At 37.0% G+C, this 16,748-nt stretch overlaps 1 protein-coding gene and 1 non-coding gene across 2 annotated transcripts in view; both read right to left on the bottom strand.

The window, feature by feature from the left end:
• Positions 1-78: 78 nt before the first annotated feature.
• The window catches only part of DCBLD2 (discoidin, CUB and LCCL domain containing 2), a 100,227-nt gene continuing 83,557 nt past the window's right edge, over positions 79-16,748 (bottom strand). The window contains exons 10-16 of the mRNA XM_001141399.8: positions 16,097-16,247; positions 15,230-15,316; positions 14,956-15,081; positions 11,838-11,931; positions 5,362-5,411; positions 4,345-4,482; positions 79-3,609 (exon numbers count right to left, since the gene is read on the bottom strand). Coding sequence (XP_001141399.4) covers positions 3,140-3,609; positions 4,345-4,482; positions 5,362-5,411; positions 11,838-11,931; positions 14,956-15,081; positions 15,230-15,316; positions 16,097-16,247 — 1,116 coding nt within the window. The 3' untranslated portion in view covers positions 79-3,139. The remainder of the gene's footprint in view (positions 3,610-4,344; positions 4,483-5,361; positions 5,412-11,837; positions 11,932-14,955; positions 15,082-15,229; positions 15,317-16,096; positions 16,248-16,748) is intronic.
• LOC112208709 (U6 spliceosomal RNA) lies at positions 8,736-8,842 on the bottom strand. The gene has a single exon (XR_002943287.1). It is a non-coding gene; the product is annotated as a U6 spliceosomal RNA (small nuclear RNA).

Below are 16,748 nucleotides of genomic sequence, written 5' to 3' on the forward strand. Positions count from 1 at the left end.
ACACACACACACACACAAACAAAACAAAACAAAACAAAACAAAACACAAGTTGGATTACATTAGAATTGGTGCCACAGTTGACTTTAAAAGCATTTTAATAACCATCCAACTCTTAGATTTTGCAGTTTAGGGACTTCAAGTTCAGAACCAAAAAGCAGAGAATCGTTTCATGTGACATGATGTTTCTATAGACCTCTTGCTCTCTAGGTGACAATGCAGAGCCAGGGCAAAGGTGTTTAAGCTTTGTCACTTTCCACAGCTTTGTGGCCACATTCATATTTAGATAAGCTCGGACTCTGCTCCCCTCTTCTGGAGATGGGGAGAGGCAAGTGTGTATGTGTTGTCATACTTACTGCATTAATTCTTCACTCGAACCGTTTACATCAGCGAATAAACCCATTGTTCAATGCAAAGTGCAAACAGTGAAACATGAACTTAAATAAACTGGACTAGACCCATCACATCCAACAGGATCTATTTAGATTTACAGCATTTAATAAAGTATAAGTCAGAATTCACAATATCTTAAACTGTGCTGTTTCCTAAGATCAAGTAACAGCCAAGTCAGTGTAATTTTATGAAACCTGTAATGGCCACATTTGTTGTGTCTCCGATGTATTTCTATAATTGCATTAACAGGAAAAAACTTAATCCAATATACCAGTGACTTTGAGTCTTAAATGTTGCAAGCAAAGGATAAAAATTCAAGGGAATTTTGTCAGATATGGTTACTTTCACATTTTCAATTGTTACTTGATTGTCTCCAAAGCTGTATATGTATCAGACATATAAATGTAGTAAAAAAAAAAAAAAAAACAAATAGAAAACCTCTACTATAAAAACCAATGAACTAAAAAGAAGTATAAAGCAGAAAAACCATTTGAATCAGGCTCAGCTCTTCATCTGGAAAGTAAAGTTTATATAAAAGTAGTAAAAACTAGATATTTTATAAAAATTATTGGTAGTTCAAGGATAGCACAGTGGCAATATGAATCGAGTCTTAAAATATGCATCATTTCAGAAAACACTTGCCTCTCTTCAAAAAAAAAAAACCCAAAACTAAACAACAACAACAAAAACCTCCAGGAAAAAACAATCAGGTATACACAATTAACACAAGAATAGCAAACTTCTTTGGGAAAATGAAATAGTTACCAAAAACATCTCTCTTAAAGCTTCAAACAGGTATATTACTTGAGGAAAAGTATATTCTCTGTGTACTCAGGATGAATTAAAAAATCAACTGGTTTGCTCTCTTCCCACCTGAAAAGGGAAGACTGCATTAATATATGTGCTTTCCACATCCATATATGTTTTAATAAAAGTCTACCATCTATGTCTTTTGTTTCAAACATTTTGAAACAAAATATGTATTGATTCTTCAATGAATGAAATCGCGCCTCAAAGTTTGGAGAAGGAAAAGCCAGTGAAAATAAGGCCAAAAAACCATACCACAAAAGGACAGGAAGCCTGCAGAAATAAACAGTTCTCTTTCTGAAGCGATGTTTTAGAATACTGATATAATTCATGGAAACAAGAAAACAAATACTGTTCATCTTTATTCAAATTGAGTGAATTCTGGCAACATCATAATCTGGTGGCTCAGGCCAACAGAAGTGACTAGAACTTTATGGAAAAGTACTGTTCAACATTAAATCTACAAACAAAGGTTTATGGAAGAGGGAATGTCAAATTTATGTATTTTTATTAAATGGTGAGCTGCTCATGTCGTCTTGCCAGTCTGAAGGCTTTAAAAGATGGTTTTACATCGTTGGCTAATAAATTACAGATGATTTCTATTTTGCCATGTCTAAAACTAGCTCTGGGCAGGTATGAACAAGTGGTGACATGGAAGCTGCCAGGAGGTATCAAAAACAAGGCATGAATATTCATTTGCTAGGAAGCTATAATGTCTGTTCCCTAGGTGACATACAGGACTACTCAAACCTCTTACCACACAAAGTGCACGATCACGCAGTCCTGAAAGATACACGTTAGGTTTATATTTTGTGTAACAGTTTATGGAAAACTGAAATGAAAAATTATTTTTTCTGACTAAAAATATAAAATACCTTGAGACTCAAGAAAAATGTATATGTTTGTGAATGTATAAAACCAAAAAGGACAAATTCTGGTTACTTTTTAAAGAGGTAATTTATATTACTTCTGAGTGAATAATTTTGCCTTTCACTGTGATAAATATAAGTGGGTCATGTTTACAGTATTCCCTTAGAAGCCTTCAACTTTTCATAACTCTCCTAGGAAAAATCCCATTGCAAATAAAGTTGGGGGTGGGAGAAGAATCTCCTTTAAAGCTTTCAAATCATAAAGTTGTTCCTGTTTACACACTGAGGAGCATACTTAAAAGACATGAAGGGATCTGAATTCATGAGACTAAGGCAAGCATCACTCATCAGAAATACTCAAACATTTTATAAACACAAGAATGGGGCAAGACACCAAAGGGCCTCAAGTGGAACACGCAAGGATGAGACCAGGCCATATACTGTGAAGCATTAAAGCTCTAAAGAGTGTCACAAAGTGAAAAAGCAATCCCCCTGCTCATTACAAGTCAGAAAATCCCAGCTATAGATCTTAAGATGGATAAGTGGATATGGCTGCAATAAAAACAATGCTTATATCACTAATTATTTAAAAAAATCCAGAAAAGAATATAGGAATAGAAGAGGAAATCATGATAGTACCCATCTTTCACAAACAGACTAGAATTTCAAGCCATTAGGTATTTCAAGAACAGTACCGTGCGTTATTGCCAGTCAGGCTTACAGAGCCATCTCGAGTTCATTAATGTACCTGCAGCATTGGTAATAAATACTCTCAGTGATTTTTAATTTCTCTGAAGTGCATTATAGGGAGCTTTTTCTGTATTAAAAATAGTGTTCTACAGTAGTATCAAACAGGACATTTGAAATTTAACAGGCGAGCAGTAACTGTGCCACCATAACACCTTAAAGCAAGATGGCAAGATTAGTAGTTTCCTGTACCTCAGTCACCACATTTTCCCCAACCACTTCAGTGACAGTTATGTAATACATTCCATATATTACTACCACTAATAATTAAAAAAAAAAAGGCCATGTGCTTTAAAACGATGCTTTGTAAAAAGCAGCATCATCTTCAAAGGATTTCTTTAAAAACATCACATTCCCCATCCCTTCCTGCTCCTGATACTTCTTGTGTGCTCTGTGGCACCTGGTACACCAATTCGTCTGGGGCAGGTGGACCTGGCTTCCCAGCTTTCGGGGTATCATACTGGGCCTGGGCTGAGGAGCAGCTGTCAGTCCTGGAGAGAAGTGTATTGTAAGTTCCCACTAGTGGGGGAGGTTGGTTCCCCGTAGCCTTGAAAGTGGATGTGGAGGGCTGACCAACTGAAGTTGTGGGGTGCCCTGACATGTCCATGATGATTGGGGTTGCATACTCAGGCCCCGTAATTGGGAGTGGTTCAGCATAGGCATGATAAACTTCCTGCCCTGGTGAGTTGTAAGGATCTAGGTCTGCATAGCCTGCTTCTTTTCCTTCTTCTGGTTTAAAGGTAGATCTTTGATGAAGTGTACCAACAATTCCTCCTACCAGTGGCTGAGCATACTCTGTGGATATCACAAAACAACAGAAAAGTCATTTTACTAGTAAAGAGATTGCATAATTTAGGGTGGCAGCTACAGATTATACTAAAAGCAAACATTCTTTAGGGTACTTTTGTTGCCATCAATACTTAATCTGCAAGAACTTTGAAAATTAAAATTAAACATACTGTCTAGTACTTCTCATAGTAATAATATACCAGAAAGTCTCATTCATGTAATTTTGCATATAGAATTTTCACATGTTCTTTAGATTTACAGACAACATATTTCTTTACTGAATATTTCCTTTCTGAATTATTTTCAGAATATTTCATTGGAAAAGAAACATTCAGTTACTGGAATAAATATTAATCTTGAAAAATAATTTCAGAGATTTTTTTCAAATATTAGGAAATGTTTAAAATAAGTATGTACTAGGCTAAGAGGATAAACACTGTAAGGCTTCTTCTGTCTTTCCCGCTCTCCTCTCAACATCTCGGGTCTCCCCACAAGCCTCAGTTAACATACATAATGCCCAGAGTCTTTAGAAATCAATGTCCCAACTTTACAGACAGAACATCCAAGATACAGAAATGACTCTCTGAAGAGTCACCTTTTAAAAAAGTGGTTCTACCTTTAGGAAACAATTCATTTCTTAAACATGAAAGGGATCAAAGAACTGTAAATCCCAAAGCACTTTATAGCAAGCCTAAGCAGTTTCTCCCTCTGCCTGGTACCAGAAGGCTGCAACATAGCTACCTGCAGAGTCAGCCTGCAGCACTGTGGTGACTTCTCTTGGACTCAGGTGATTAACTTCACTGCTGCTATAGCGAACTGGGGTTTCCTCATGGTCCACTGCTTTTGCAGGAAGAAACTGCTTCATTCCTTTCCACCAACCTTCATTGTGACGGCAAGCCAAAGAGACCATTAAATAAAAACTTGTATCTCAAACAGTAGTATCAAGAGAAAAATCCTGTTGCATTTAAGCCATTTCTATAACAAATATCTCTACAAACTTGCCTTTATAATCCAACTTTTTTTTTTTTTTTGCTGTGATAGACTATCCAGCACCAAGCAGTACACGGTAGAAATCTCTACCAAACACATGCAGGCAAATCACTGTTAGTATAGTACAGCCAGATACAGTATCTATTTTAGGGGTGGCTTTAATTACATTTTTCCCAAAAAATATTTTCCAAGATCTACCCTGGGGCACTAGCTGCCCTTTTCTATCCTAGCCACAGCAGTGAACTCTCCTGGCTCCTAAGAGCTGATCCAGTAGTGAGATTGGGAAGTGAGAAACTGGTAGGGGGGCCCCTTTGGTGTCACTTGCAGCAATTCAGAAGATGACAACTCATCATGGGAGACCTCCCGATTCCTAAACTGCTGGACTCCACTTGGTGAATAACCATGGCAGAGGACAAACACACACTGTGTCCTGGAGACCACAGTCTTTTGTTTCTTACTCAGTGTTCACATGGGCCACAGAAAGCCGGTCTCCTCATGAGAAACAGATACACAGGACAAACTACACAAGTTTTCCAGAAGAAAAAGAACAGAGCTTGTTTTAAGAAATTTGTACTTTTCATTTCATTACTTAGGAATTACAAGAGACTTTGCAGAAGGGTAAAAATGGTGAGAACTGAAGAGTAATGCCATTGTTCTAACAGTGTCGAGGAGTTCACGGCCTGAGAATGACTCTTTTTTCACTACTGCCCCCTGTAGGGGAGCGACATCCCTCAGATAGAAATGAGATGCAAAGACCACGTGAGTTACCTGCCCGGTCCCAGTAAGGTAAGTCATAGGTGCCTTCAGTTTTTTTCTTTCTGGAAAAATACAGAAGAGAAGTTAGCAAATAGAGTAAATTCACTGGTAAGCCTACTCCCCCTACCCCATGACAGGCCCTGGTATGTGATATTCCCCTTCCTGTGTCCAAGTGTTCTCATTGTTCAATTCCCACCTATGAGTGAGAACATGCGGTGTTTGGTTTCTTGTCCTTGGGACAGTTTGCTGAGAATGATGGTTTCCAGCTTCATCCATGTCCCTACAAAGGACATGAACTCATCATTTTTTATGGCTGCATAGTATTCCATGGTGTATATGTGCCACATTTTCTTAATTCAATCTATCATTGATGGACATTTGGGTTGGTTCCAAGTCTTTGCTATTTTGAATAGCGCTGCAATGAACATACGTGTGCATGTGTCTCTATAGCAGCATTAATCCTTTGGGTATATACCCAGTAATGGGATGGCTGGGTCAAATGGTATTTCTAGTTCTAGATCCCTGAGGAATCACCACACTGTCTTCCACAATGGTTGAACTAGGTTACAGTCCTACCAACAGTGTAAAAATGTTCCTATTTCTCCACATCCTCTCCAGCACCTGTTGTTTCCTGACTTTTTAATGATCACCATTCTAACTGGTGTGAGATGGTATCTCATTGTGGTTTTGATTTGCATTTCCTCTGATGGCCAGTGATGATGAGCATTTTTTCATGTGTTTGTTGGCTGCATAAATGTCTTCTTTTGAGAAGTGTCTGTTCATATCTTTCACCCACTTGTTGATGGGGTTGTTTTTTTTTCTTGTAAATTTGTTTGAGTTCTTTGTAGATTCTGGATATTAGCCCTTTGTCAGATGAGTAGATTGCAAAAATTTTCTCCCATTCTGTAGGGTGCCTGCTCACTTTGATGGTAGTTTCTTTTGCTGTGCAGAAGCTCTTTAGTTTAATTAGATCCCATTTGTCAATTCTGGCTTTTGTTGCCATTGCTTTTGGTGTTTTAGACATGAAGTCCATGCCTGTGTCCTGAATGGTATTGCCTAGGTTTTCTTCTAGGGTTTTTATGGTTTTAGGTCTAACATTTAAGTCTTTAATCCATCTTGAATTAATTTTTGTATAAGGTGTAAGGAAGGGATCCAGTTTCAGCTTTCTACATATGGCTAGCCAGTTTTCCCAGCACCATTGATTAAATAGGGAATCCTTTCCCCATTTCTTGTTTTCGTCAGGTTTGTCAAAGATCAGATGGTTGTAGATGTGTGGTATTATTTCTGAGGGCTCTGTTCTGTTCCACTGGTCTATATCTCTGTTTTGGTCCCAGTACCATGCTGTTTTGGTTACTGTAGCCTTGTAGTATAGTTTGAAGTCAGGTAGTGTGATGCCTCCAGCTTTGTTCTTTTGGCTTAGGATTGTCTTGGCAATGTGGGCTCTTTTTTGGTTCCATATGAACTTTAAAGTAGTTTTTTCCAATTCTGTGAAGAAAGTCATTGGTAGCTTGATGGGGATGGCATTCATCTATAAATTACCTTGGGCAGTATGGCCATTTTCACGATATTGATTCTTCCTATCCATGAGCATGGAATGTTCTTCCATTTGTTTGCGTCCTCTTTTATTTCGTTGAGCAGTGGTTTGTAGTTCTCCTTGAAGAGGTCCTTCACATCCCTTGTAAGTTGGATTCCTAGGTATTTTATTCTCTTTGAAGCAATTGTGAATGGGAGTTCACTCATGATTTGGCTCTCTGTTTGTCTGTTATTGGTGTATAAGAATGCTTGTGATTGTTGTACCTTGATTTTGTATCCTGAGACTTTGCTGAAGTTGCTTATCAGCTTAAGAAGATTTTGGGCTGAGATGATGGGGTTTTCTAAATACACAATCATGTCATCTGCAAACAGGGACAATTTGACTTCCTCTTTTCCTAATTGAATACCCTTTATTTCTTTCTCTTGCCTGACTGCCCTGGCCAGAACTTCCAACACTATGTTGAATAGGAGTGGTGAGAGAGGGCATCCCTGTCTTGTGCCAGTTTTCAAAGGGAATGCTTCCAGTTTTTGCCCATTCAGTATGATATTGGCTGTGGGTTTGTCATACATAGCTCTTATTATTTTGGGATACGTCCCATCAATACCTAATTTATTGAGAGTTTTTAGCACGAAGGGCTGTTGAATTTCGTCAAAGGCCTTTTCTGCATTTATTGAGATAATCATGTAGTGTTTGTCTTTGGTTCTGTTTATATGCTGGATTACGTTTATTGATTTGCGTATGTTGAACCAGCCTTGCATCCCAGGGATGAAGCCCACTTGATCACAGTGGATAAGCTTTTTGATGTGCTGCTGGATTCGGTTTGCCAGTATTTTACTGAGGATTTTTGCATCGATGTTCATCAGGGATATTGGTCTAAAATTCTCTTTTTTTGTTGTGTCTCTGCGAGGCTTTGGTATCAGGATGATGCTGGCCTCATAAAATGAGTTAGGGAGGATTCCCTCTTTTTCTACTGATTGGAATAGTTTCAGAAGGAATGGTACCAGCTCCTCCTTGTACCTCTGGTAGAATTCGGCTGTGAATCCGTCTGGTCCTGGACTTTTTTTGGTTGGTAGGCTATTAATTATTGCCTCAATTTCAGAGCCTGTTATTGGTCTATTCAGGGATTCAACTTCTTCCTGGTTAGTCTTGGGAGGGTGTATGTGTCCAGGAATTTATCCATTTCTTCTAGATTTTCTAGTTTATTTGCATAGAGATGTTTGTAGTATTCTCTGATGGTAGTTTGTATTTCTGTGGGATCGGTGGTGATATCCCCTTTATCATTTTTTATTGCATCTATTTGATTCTTCTCCTTTTCTTCTTTATTAGTCTTGCTAGCAGTCTATCAATTTTGTTGATCTTTTCAAAAAACCAGCTCCTGGATTCATTGATTTTTTGAAGGGTTTTTTGTCTCTATCTCCTTCAGTTCTGCTCTGATCTTAGTTATTTCTTGCCTTCTGCAGCTTTTCAACGTGTTTGCTCTCGCTTCTCTAGTTCTTTTAATTGTGATGTTAGGGTGTCAATTTTAGAACTTTCCTGCTTTCTCTTGTGGGCATTTAGTGCTATAAATTTCCCTCTACACACTGCTTTGAATGTGTCCCAGAGATTCTGGTATGTTGTGTCTTTGCTCTCATTGGTTTCAAAGAATATCTTTATTTCTGCCTTCATTTCATTATGTACCCAGTAGTCATTCAGGAGCAGGTTGTTCAGTTTCCATGTAGTTGAGTGGTTTTGAGTGAGTTTCTTAATCCTGAGTTCTCGTTTGATTGAACTGTGGTCTGAGAGACAGTTTGTTATAATTTCTGTTCTGTTACATTTGCTGATGAGTGCTTTACTTTCAACTATGTGGTCGATTAAAAATATGGAACGCTTCACGAATTTGCGTGTCATCCTTGCACAGGGGCCATGCTAATCTTCTCTGTGTCGTTCCAATGTTAGTATATGTGCTGCCGAAGTGAGCACCACAAATGTGGTTTTCATAAAAAGCCCAAGCCATGTGCTTTTCCTACTGGGAAACATTCTCCAGTATAAGACTATATTTTTGATACTAAATGCATCCTCATTTTAAAGCGTAGGTATACTTATTTCATTATTTCAAAGTACAGTATAATAAAAAATTTGTGGAAAAGATTAATGAGTGTTGAAGATGTTAATGAAACACTTGAATGGAAAAGAAATAAAAACATATACTGATTAAACACCTTTCTCCCTGAAAATGCTCTAATCATCATATGATTTAGAAATAAAAAAATAAATAAATCATCTTTTCTAAATAGAAGTTAGATGCCCTATATTGCTAGGACAACAAATTTATGGCATCAGTATTAGTCATAGGTTGTACTATAAAGGATTTTATACACATAAGTGACAAAGCTTCTGGTTACTTATTCATTACGTATAAAGTGCTTAGAATGAGCTCTGGATTCATTAAGCTGCAGCTGTTTTTATTATCATTCTCCTCCTCCCTATTTTCCACAGCATATTAATGGTATCTGCTCCTTTACTCCTTGTCATAAAGCCACTCATCAGTGATTTCAACTACATTCCTAACAGTAACTTCAATTCTCCAGCTCAGATCGTGTCCTTAACGCCAGGTGTGTGGTCGAATTGCCTCAGGAGTCTGGATGTCCACAGGGTCCTTTCAACACTATCCCAAACTGACCTCAGGCTCTGTCTGACTCCTGCCCTCTCAACAGCGGCACTCCTCAGTCCTCCCCTCACACCCTGTGCTTTAATTAACAGTGAGTTATACCTTATTTATTATGTGTTCAGAGCAGCAGTGGGTAAGAGCACGATCTCTCAAGTCTGGTCCAAAACTCCCCTCTGCCCATGTACTAAGCAATAACTAGGCAAGTTATTTATGCCCGTAAACTAGGCAAGTTATTTGCCCATAACTAGGCAAGTTATTTATGTTGTGTCTCATTTTCTCCTTCTGTAAAACGGGGCTTATTATAGTGCCTGCTTCGTAGATTGTTTTGAGGATTAAATTAATTAATACAGGTATTTAGAATAATTTGCGTAGAGGTGCATGTTGTCAAGACTGGGCATGTGGTAGTAACTGCAGAAGCTTTTGCAGATACACAAAAGCTTGTTCCACTATTCATTCCATCTGTGTAGAGATGTGAAATTTTCCTAAATTTTTAAATCACTAAAATAAAATTGAAAATAGAAAATACAGGTATTTGGAATAATTATGTAGAATAGTGACTAAGATTAGCATTCAATTTTCTATAAAAATTAGCTACTGCTGCTGCGGGCCTCATCACTACTATCACTGTTGTTGCTAAGTTCCTTAAATGCATCATACTCTCTCCTCTTCGGAATTTCCTAAAGTCCTTTCCTTTCCATATTGTTCTCATACTAATTTGCTGTGTCTCTGCTTAGACAGCCTGCTCATGAAGCTGGGATCCACTAGCTTCCTCCCATGGCATATATTCTATGGCTGGTGTTACAGCTGGGAGTTTTTTTTGCATTGCATCCGTTCCTAATCTGTAAGCTTTGGGGTTCATCACTGGAATCCCCAGCACATGGCTCAATACTTGACACAGGGTAACAGCCAAATATTCAAATATTTGTTGCATGTCTGAACAAATGAAGTCATTTTCATTCTCCACCAAACCTGTCCCTCCTGCTCTGTTATCTCAACTCATGACACCTCTACTGGTCTAACTGCACAAGCCAGAAACCTCAGATTCCTCCTGTATCACTTCTTCCTTACTAGACAACTAGTCATACATCCTGTCAATGCTACTGGGAAACATCTCCACTCCATCTCTTCTCCCTTTCCTAGAATCAGTGTGTTATGTGTCTGCCTGGCCTCAGTGGTTTCCTAACTCATCTTGCTAAGTCTCTCAGCCTCTCTCCTCTTCAATCTACCCTTCAAAACTGCCACCATCTTTGTACAATCATCTGACAATATCACCTCTTTGCTTGACACTCAAGTGACTTTCCATCTATAGAATGAAATCTAAATTCCTCTCTTCCAGAAAAGCCTTTCTTGATCCAGGCCCAGACTGAACCTCTATGGTTATTTCTCAGGACTCTCCCACGCCAAGTGTACATGCGATGACTCACTATTTTGCCTACATTCCATATCTCTGTGCCTTCACTCAAACAATTGGCTCAGGTTGGGCCATTCGCTACTGCTATGGTCTGAATATTTGCATCTCTCCAAAATTCATATGTTGAAATCCTAACCCCCGTTAGAAAGTGGGGCTTTGGTAAGTGATTAGGTCATGAAGGCAGAGTCCTCATGAATGGGATTGGTGCCCTTACAGGAAAGGCCTGAGAGAGCGTGTTTATCCCTTCCTCCATGAGAGGATCGGGCAAGAAGGCACTGTTGATGAATGAGCCAGACGGCAGGCCCTCACTAGTCATAGCATCTGCAGTGTTTTGATCTTGGACTTCTCAGCCTCCAGAACTGTGAGAAATCAATTCTATTATTTATGTCACCCAGGTTATGGTATTTTCTTATAGCATCCCAAACAAAGACATCTACCTTCCTCTATCTAGCCAACTACAATTCCTTTAAGGCAAAGCAAGGCAAACTTGAGGAGTCCCCTTTCCCGAAGAAAAAACTTCAGTTAATTCTCATGGTTCATAACTCATCAAACCACATGATATAGTTCCTTGTTAGTCAACCCTGCTAAACACTTCAGAGAAAGGAATTGTGTCTCATTCTTTAAGTAAATGTAACTATCATGTGTCAGAAATTGTTCATATTAATGTACATATCCCAGTGTATAATGCAGAACTTGATACAAAAAAGGTACTTAGTAGCTGATTGTGGAATTGAACTTATTTATTTTTAACGGGAATAAAGGAGAAGCATGAAATTTTCATTTTAATAATTATCTTAACTCTCACTCTCAAACAGGTAAACATTTTCATCTTCTATATTTAGCTTCTACTTCACATTTGGTAGTTTTGGACTCAGGTGAACTAGTTATGTACTAACCTGTTTCTCCAGTGCCAAGCACACACTAATATGAGAATGAGAGTAGTGAGGACCATGACCAGCACAGGGACAAGAACTGCAGCCAGTGCTACATCTGAAGTTACAAAGACAAAAACAGACAAACAAAAGCCATATTAACACCAAAGGCAGAAATCACTAGGTAAAATTAACCACATCATCTTTCAACATTCTTCTACCTCACAGAAATACCATAAACATTATTTGTCAAGACCGGGCATGTGGTGGTAACTGTAGAAGCTTTTGCAGATACACAAAAGCTTGTTACACTATTCATTCCATCTGTGTAGAGATGTGAAATTTTCCTAAATTTTTAAATCACTAAAATAAAATTGAAAAACAAATGAAAAATTGGGAAAATATATTTTCTACATATGAGAAGAGTTACTTTAAATAATTATTATATTGTAGGGCATTACAAGTCAAATCCAAACATTTAAGAGAAAAATCAGTAGAGATTAACTAGTAATACATTAAAAAATACAAGTAACCATTAAATATGTTAGCTTCACTAGTAATCAAAGAAATACAAGTTAAACAACCAACACAAAAAAAGTTAAAACAACAAAATACTACTTTTGCTAATCAAAGTGGCAAATATTTAAAACAACAACTAATTGATGAACAGGCTACCAGGAAACAGTTATTTTTTAATGGAAATATAAACTGATACTATCTCACTGATTGGCATTTTTGGGCAATATGTACAAAAATCTATTGGCAATTCCATTCCTAGAATTTATTCTCAGAAACTAAAAAAAGATGCATCCTTAAAGATGTTCTCCCTGTTTCTGCGTAAGAGTGAAAAATTGGAAATAATCCAAATGCCCAAAAATGAGAGGGAATAAATCATGGTATCCTCCTTACAAGAGAAAATAATCCAGCAATTGAAATGATGTTGCATCATAATGGCAAAACATTCATATATATATATATATGGGAAGGTAACAATGTGGTGTTAAGAAAGTCAATTGGAAATGTGTGTGTGACCAGGTCAGAAGCCAGCATAATGCTGGAACTGGGAGAGATTTAGGGATCATTTAATCCCCTAATTTCACTCCAGAGATAAGGAATTCTGGGCCCAGATATAGAAAATGATCTGCCTAAGGTCACTTGGGATATTAGTTTCTTCCTTTGTCGCTCAACCCCCTACTTGCCATGAAGATGATAATAGCAGCACCTGCTGATATTTACTGGGGACTCAGAGCCGGACACTGCAATGAGTCTAACCTGCACCATCTTCTTTACTCCTTAAAACAACTGTATCCAAAAGAGAGAAAGAGGCTGAAGATACAGGAGGGGGAGAGGATAATCAGTAAGATTGGGTCCCTGAGAGGTAGATGGAGGGGAACCAGGGCACAGGTGATATAATCAGCCTTGGGCAACATAAGGAAGCCCCCTTTTCACTGCAGTGAACAGAGGATACAGATAGGTTTGTAGGCTCCACAAAAAGGGAGTTTCACTGGAAGGAAACTCCCTACTTTCTCTGTGAAGTTGGAGCGGTAACTGAGAGTGGGTGAAGATATCTGGGTGAAGGGTTTGAAAATAAGGGGAATATTTAAAATAGCTACAGTTGAGAACAGACAGAAGAGCTACTGCAGCCTTTCAGAAGGTCAGCCAGCTGGTGCCACGGGCCCCACTGAGGGAGGACCTGGAAACTACAGAAGCACAAATCTGACCATGACATAATCTTTTCCATGAAATCACTCTCAGCCTGGCTGTAAAAATGGAGAAGTCCATAAACAGAAATAATGACTTAGACTAGAAAGCACTCAGAATTCACAACGGTAAATGTGCTTTTTCCGTTAAGATTAGTGAGACAAGAGAAGATAATCAAGTTTAGATGGATGCTGTGTGATTTAATCAGAGGCTTTAAAACATCTTCTTAGGTTCAAAAAATAAATTTATATACTACCATCCCCCTAAAAAAGAGACAGGAGGTCTCTGAGAAGACCAACTCATTCTTTGTTATTCTTTTTGGGCATACAGGGATCCTAATTCTGGAAGGAAATTATTTAAGGACTCTTTTTAGCCTTGAGGGTCTGAGATGCAATCAGATTTTAAGATGAGCAACACTTTTCAGTGACTGATCTCCATCCAGGCATGTGGTCTGGGATTCTGCCTAAGTACATGCCTTCTGACAACTGGTAAGCAGTTAAAAGATGCTGAGATCTCCTGCCTCTGAGAATTCTTGATTCTCTCTAGCTGTACCTGCAGCATGAGAAAGTAATTCATCTTTGTGAAAATACTTCAGAAGATGGGAAAGAAACCAACATGGGGAAAGTCAGAGAAAGTTATCTGAATCCAGGCAAACTTTCAAAAAATGAGAATGACTGAAGTTCTATGTGGCACAAATTACTTTGGATGAACGGCTTTCTCTCTCTGCACTTTCCTGAAAACAAGCAAGCTTTTTATGTGACAACTCTGATACTTAGTCTACTATGACACTGACACTTTTTTGAATTCAATTGAAATTTTGTTTTTCAACAACTAGTAAGACTACTATGTTTTATATATTTTGAGACTTTATTTATCACTGATGACAAAACTTGAAAGTAAATTCTAATAAATTTCTATTTATGATCTTAAAAAATATAATTGCAAACACTTAAAAAGAGACCAAAGTTTTTTTTATGAATATGTTAACTATGAGTATTTTTAAACAATTATTAGTTTCTACTAAAAGTTCTGTTTTTATTTTCCCCTTTTTGCCATCAAGTTCCCTATCCATCAAATTAATATATTATCAAGGGAAACAAGTTTGTTTCCTGCTATGATTTCAGTTATTTCTAGAAAATATTGTATTTCTAAGCCTGAGAGTCAACATGTTTAGCTGTAAGGAACAATAAATCACAAGAGGAGGCCTGCAACACAGTGGCCTTCTCTAAATATTTAAAGAGCAATTCTACATGGCAGCAGAGACTACAACTTAGATCAATGCAGTCTTTTCCTATGAAAGAAAATAAATTTTTTTTTTTTTGCTATACTTAAAAACTATAGTTGGAAGAAAATAAACTGAAGGTTTAAAAATGCCCGTGAAGACTTTAGTTAAGAACAAAACAATACTATGTACTAGGCATTCATTTCCATGTTTGCATACCTTTGGTTACATTTGGAGTTACAGTAGTATTTCTGATATCAGGACTGGCAGTTGTTTGTTCTGTCTGTGCAGGAAATTCATTGCTACTGCGAGGTTGTAGTGGTTGGGTAAATTTTGGGGCACGACCTTTAAAAAAGTTTCAAAAGCTCTTTACTTTTTAATCTGTACAAACTTGATTAACATAAACTTATTTGATAATGCTTTTAATATATTTTTGGAAAGTTGCACCATAAATCCAAGGAATATCAAATTCTCACATTAAAAACAGGCATACCTTTGGCTATTTTTGGAGGGGCTGTAGTGTTTTTGAGGTCATTGCTGTTCCGAGGAGGTGGAGGTTGAGTAAGTTTTGGAGGACGACCTTGAAAAATGGTTTAGAAAAATTTAAACATTTTGTTTTTAAAAATCATAATTAAAAATAGTAATGCTAAATGTCTTCAATATTTCCTAAAGTATTTAATTCTGCAGAATAATTTTAACTCTCAGAGAGAAATATATTGGAAGGATAAATATTATACTCTGCAATAAAGGCACAAATATGACAGGATTTCTCAGTTTTTAAACAATTAAATCATCTGAAAATAATCTTAGGAAGAAGAATAATGGGGTGGAAAGTGATGTTGAATGCTAAAGCTATAAAGGAGTCATCCAGATTTTGATATAGTACTTATTCAATTCATTTAATAATTATTTATGGAGGGCCAACGATGTGTCAGGCACTGTGGTAGCCTTTGGGGGTACAAAAGTAAACAGTATATTAAAATGTATAATATTGAGATAAATTATTCTTGCTTTAAATGTATTGTTACAATCTTTCATGCTTATGTTAAACAAATATTACAGTACATGAGACCTGATTTAAAATTATTAGGATTGAGACTAAATTTGGAAAGTGAATCTCATTTACATTATGTCATGAATGATGCTATTTCTTCTTCCACTTATAATTTTGGAAACCATTCTGATAACTAACTTTTTAATATGGTAACCATTTTTTTAACATCCCTTTAAGAAGATATTGCAATTAGAGTTTAACCAGAAAAACACTCACATTATTAATTACTCTCTCTGAGAACAGCAAAACCATTTTAAATTGGCAATCCAGTAAAAATAACATATCTTAAATGAACTGTCTCTTTACCTTTAGGAATAAACTGACATCCGAGCAGCTCCATTTTCATGGCAATTTTCTGCTGCCATTGGGTAGGATTCACTCTAATAAAACGTGCAATAATTGGTGGCAAAAAGTTATTACGCACATCCTGGTGATAATCTTTGTTTCCTTGAAATATCTTTAAAAAAACAACAAAAAATTGGTACTTCAAATCAATAGAGGTCAGGGCTAAATTTCTCCACTTAAACATGTTTTTGTTCTTTGCTCTAGGCCTTAAATTACATCTGGAAAGTATGACAATAAGGATCAATTTTTAAGAAAATAATCATAATTTGGAAAAATATTAAGATGCTGCACATTTTTATCAAAAGTTTATAAAACAAAAATATTTAATATAGAAATGATTTTAAGATGATTTAAGAACTTAACAAGAGGGCTAACTTGGCATTTGGGTAAAAGGTTTCAAATCCAGTGAGACAATTTATCCTATTAATAAATCAGTAACTCTAGTCCTGTGGAATTACCAACTATTTATATATATTAATTTTTATTTTTAAAGTAAAACAAAATTGATCATGCCAGGTCTTAGGGGAAATATTTTGCTTGTGTACTTTTCATAATTTTTCTCTCAACAGGCTGAAGGTGAACATATACTAAGGAACATATACTAACAAACATA

This window comes from Pan troglodytes, chromosome 2 (genome assembly GCF_028858775.2).
Source record: "Pan troglodytes isolate AG18354 chromosome 2, NHGRI_mPanTro3-v2.0_pri, whole genome shotgun sequence".
NCBI classification, from domain to species: Eukaryota; Metazoa; Chordata; class Mammalia; order Primates; family Hominidae; genus Pan; species Pan troglodytes.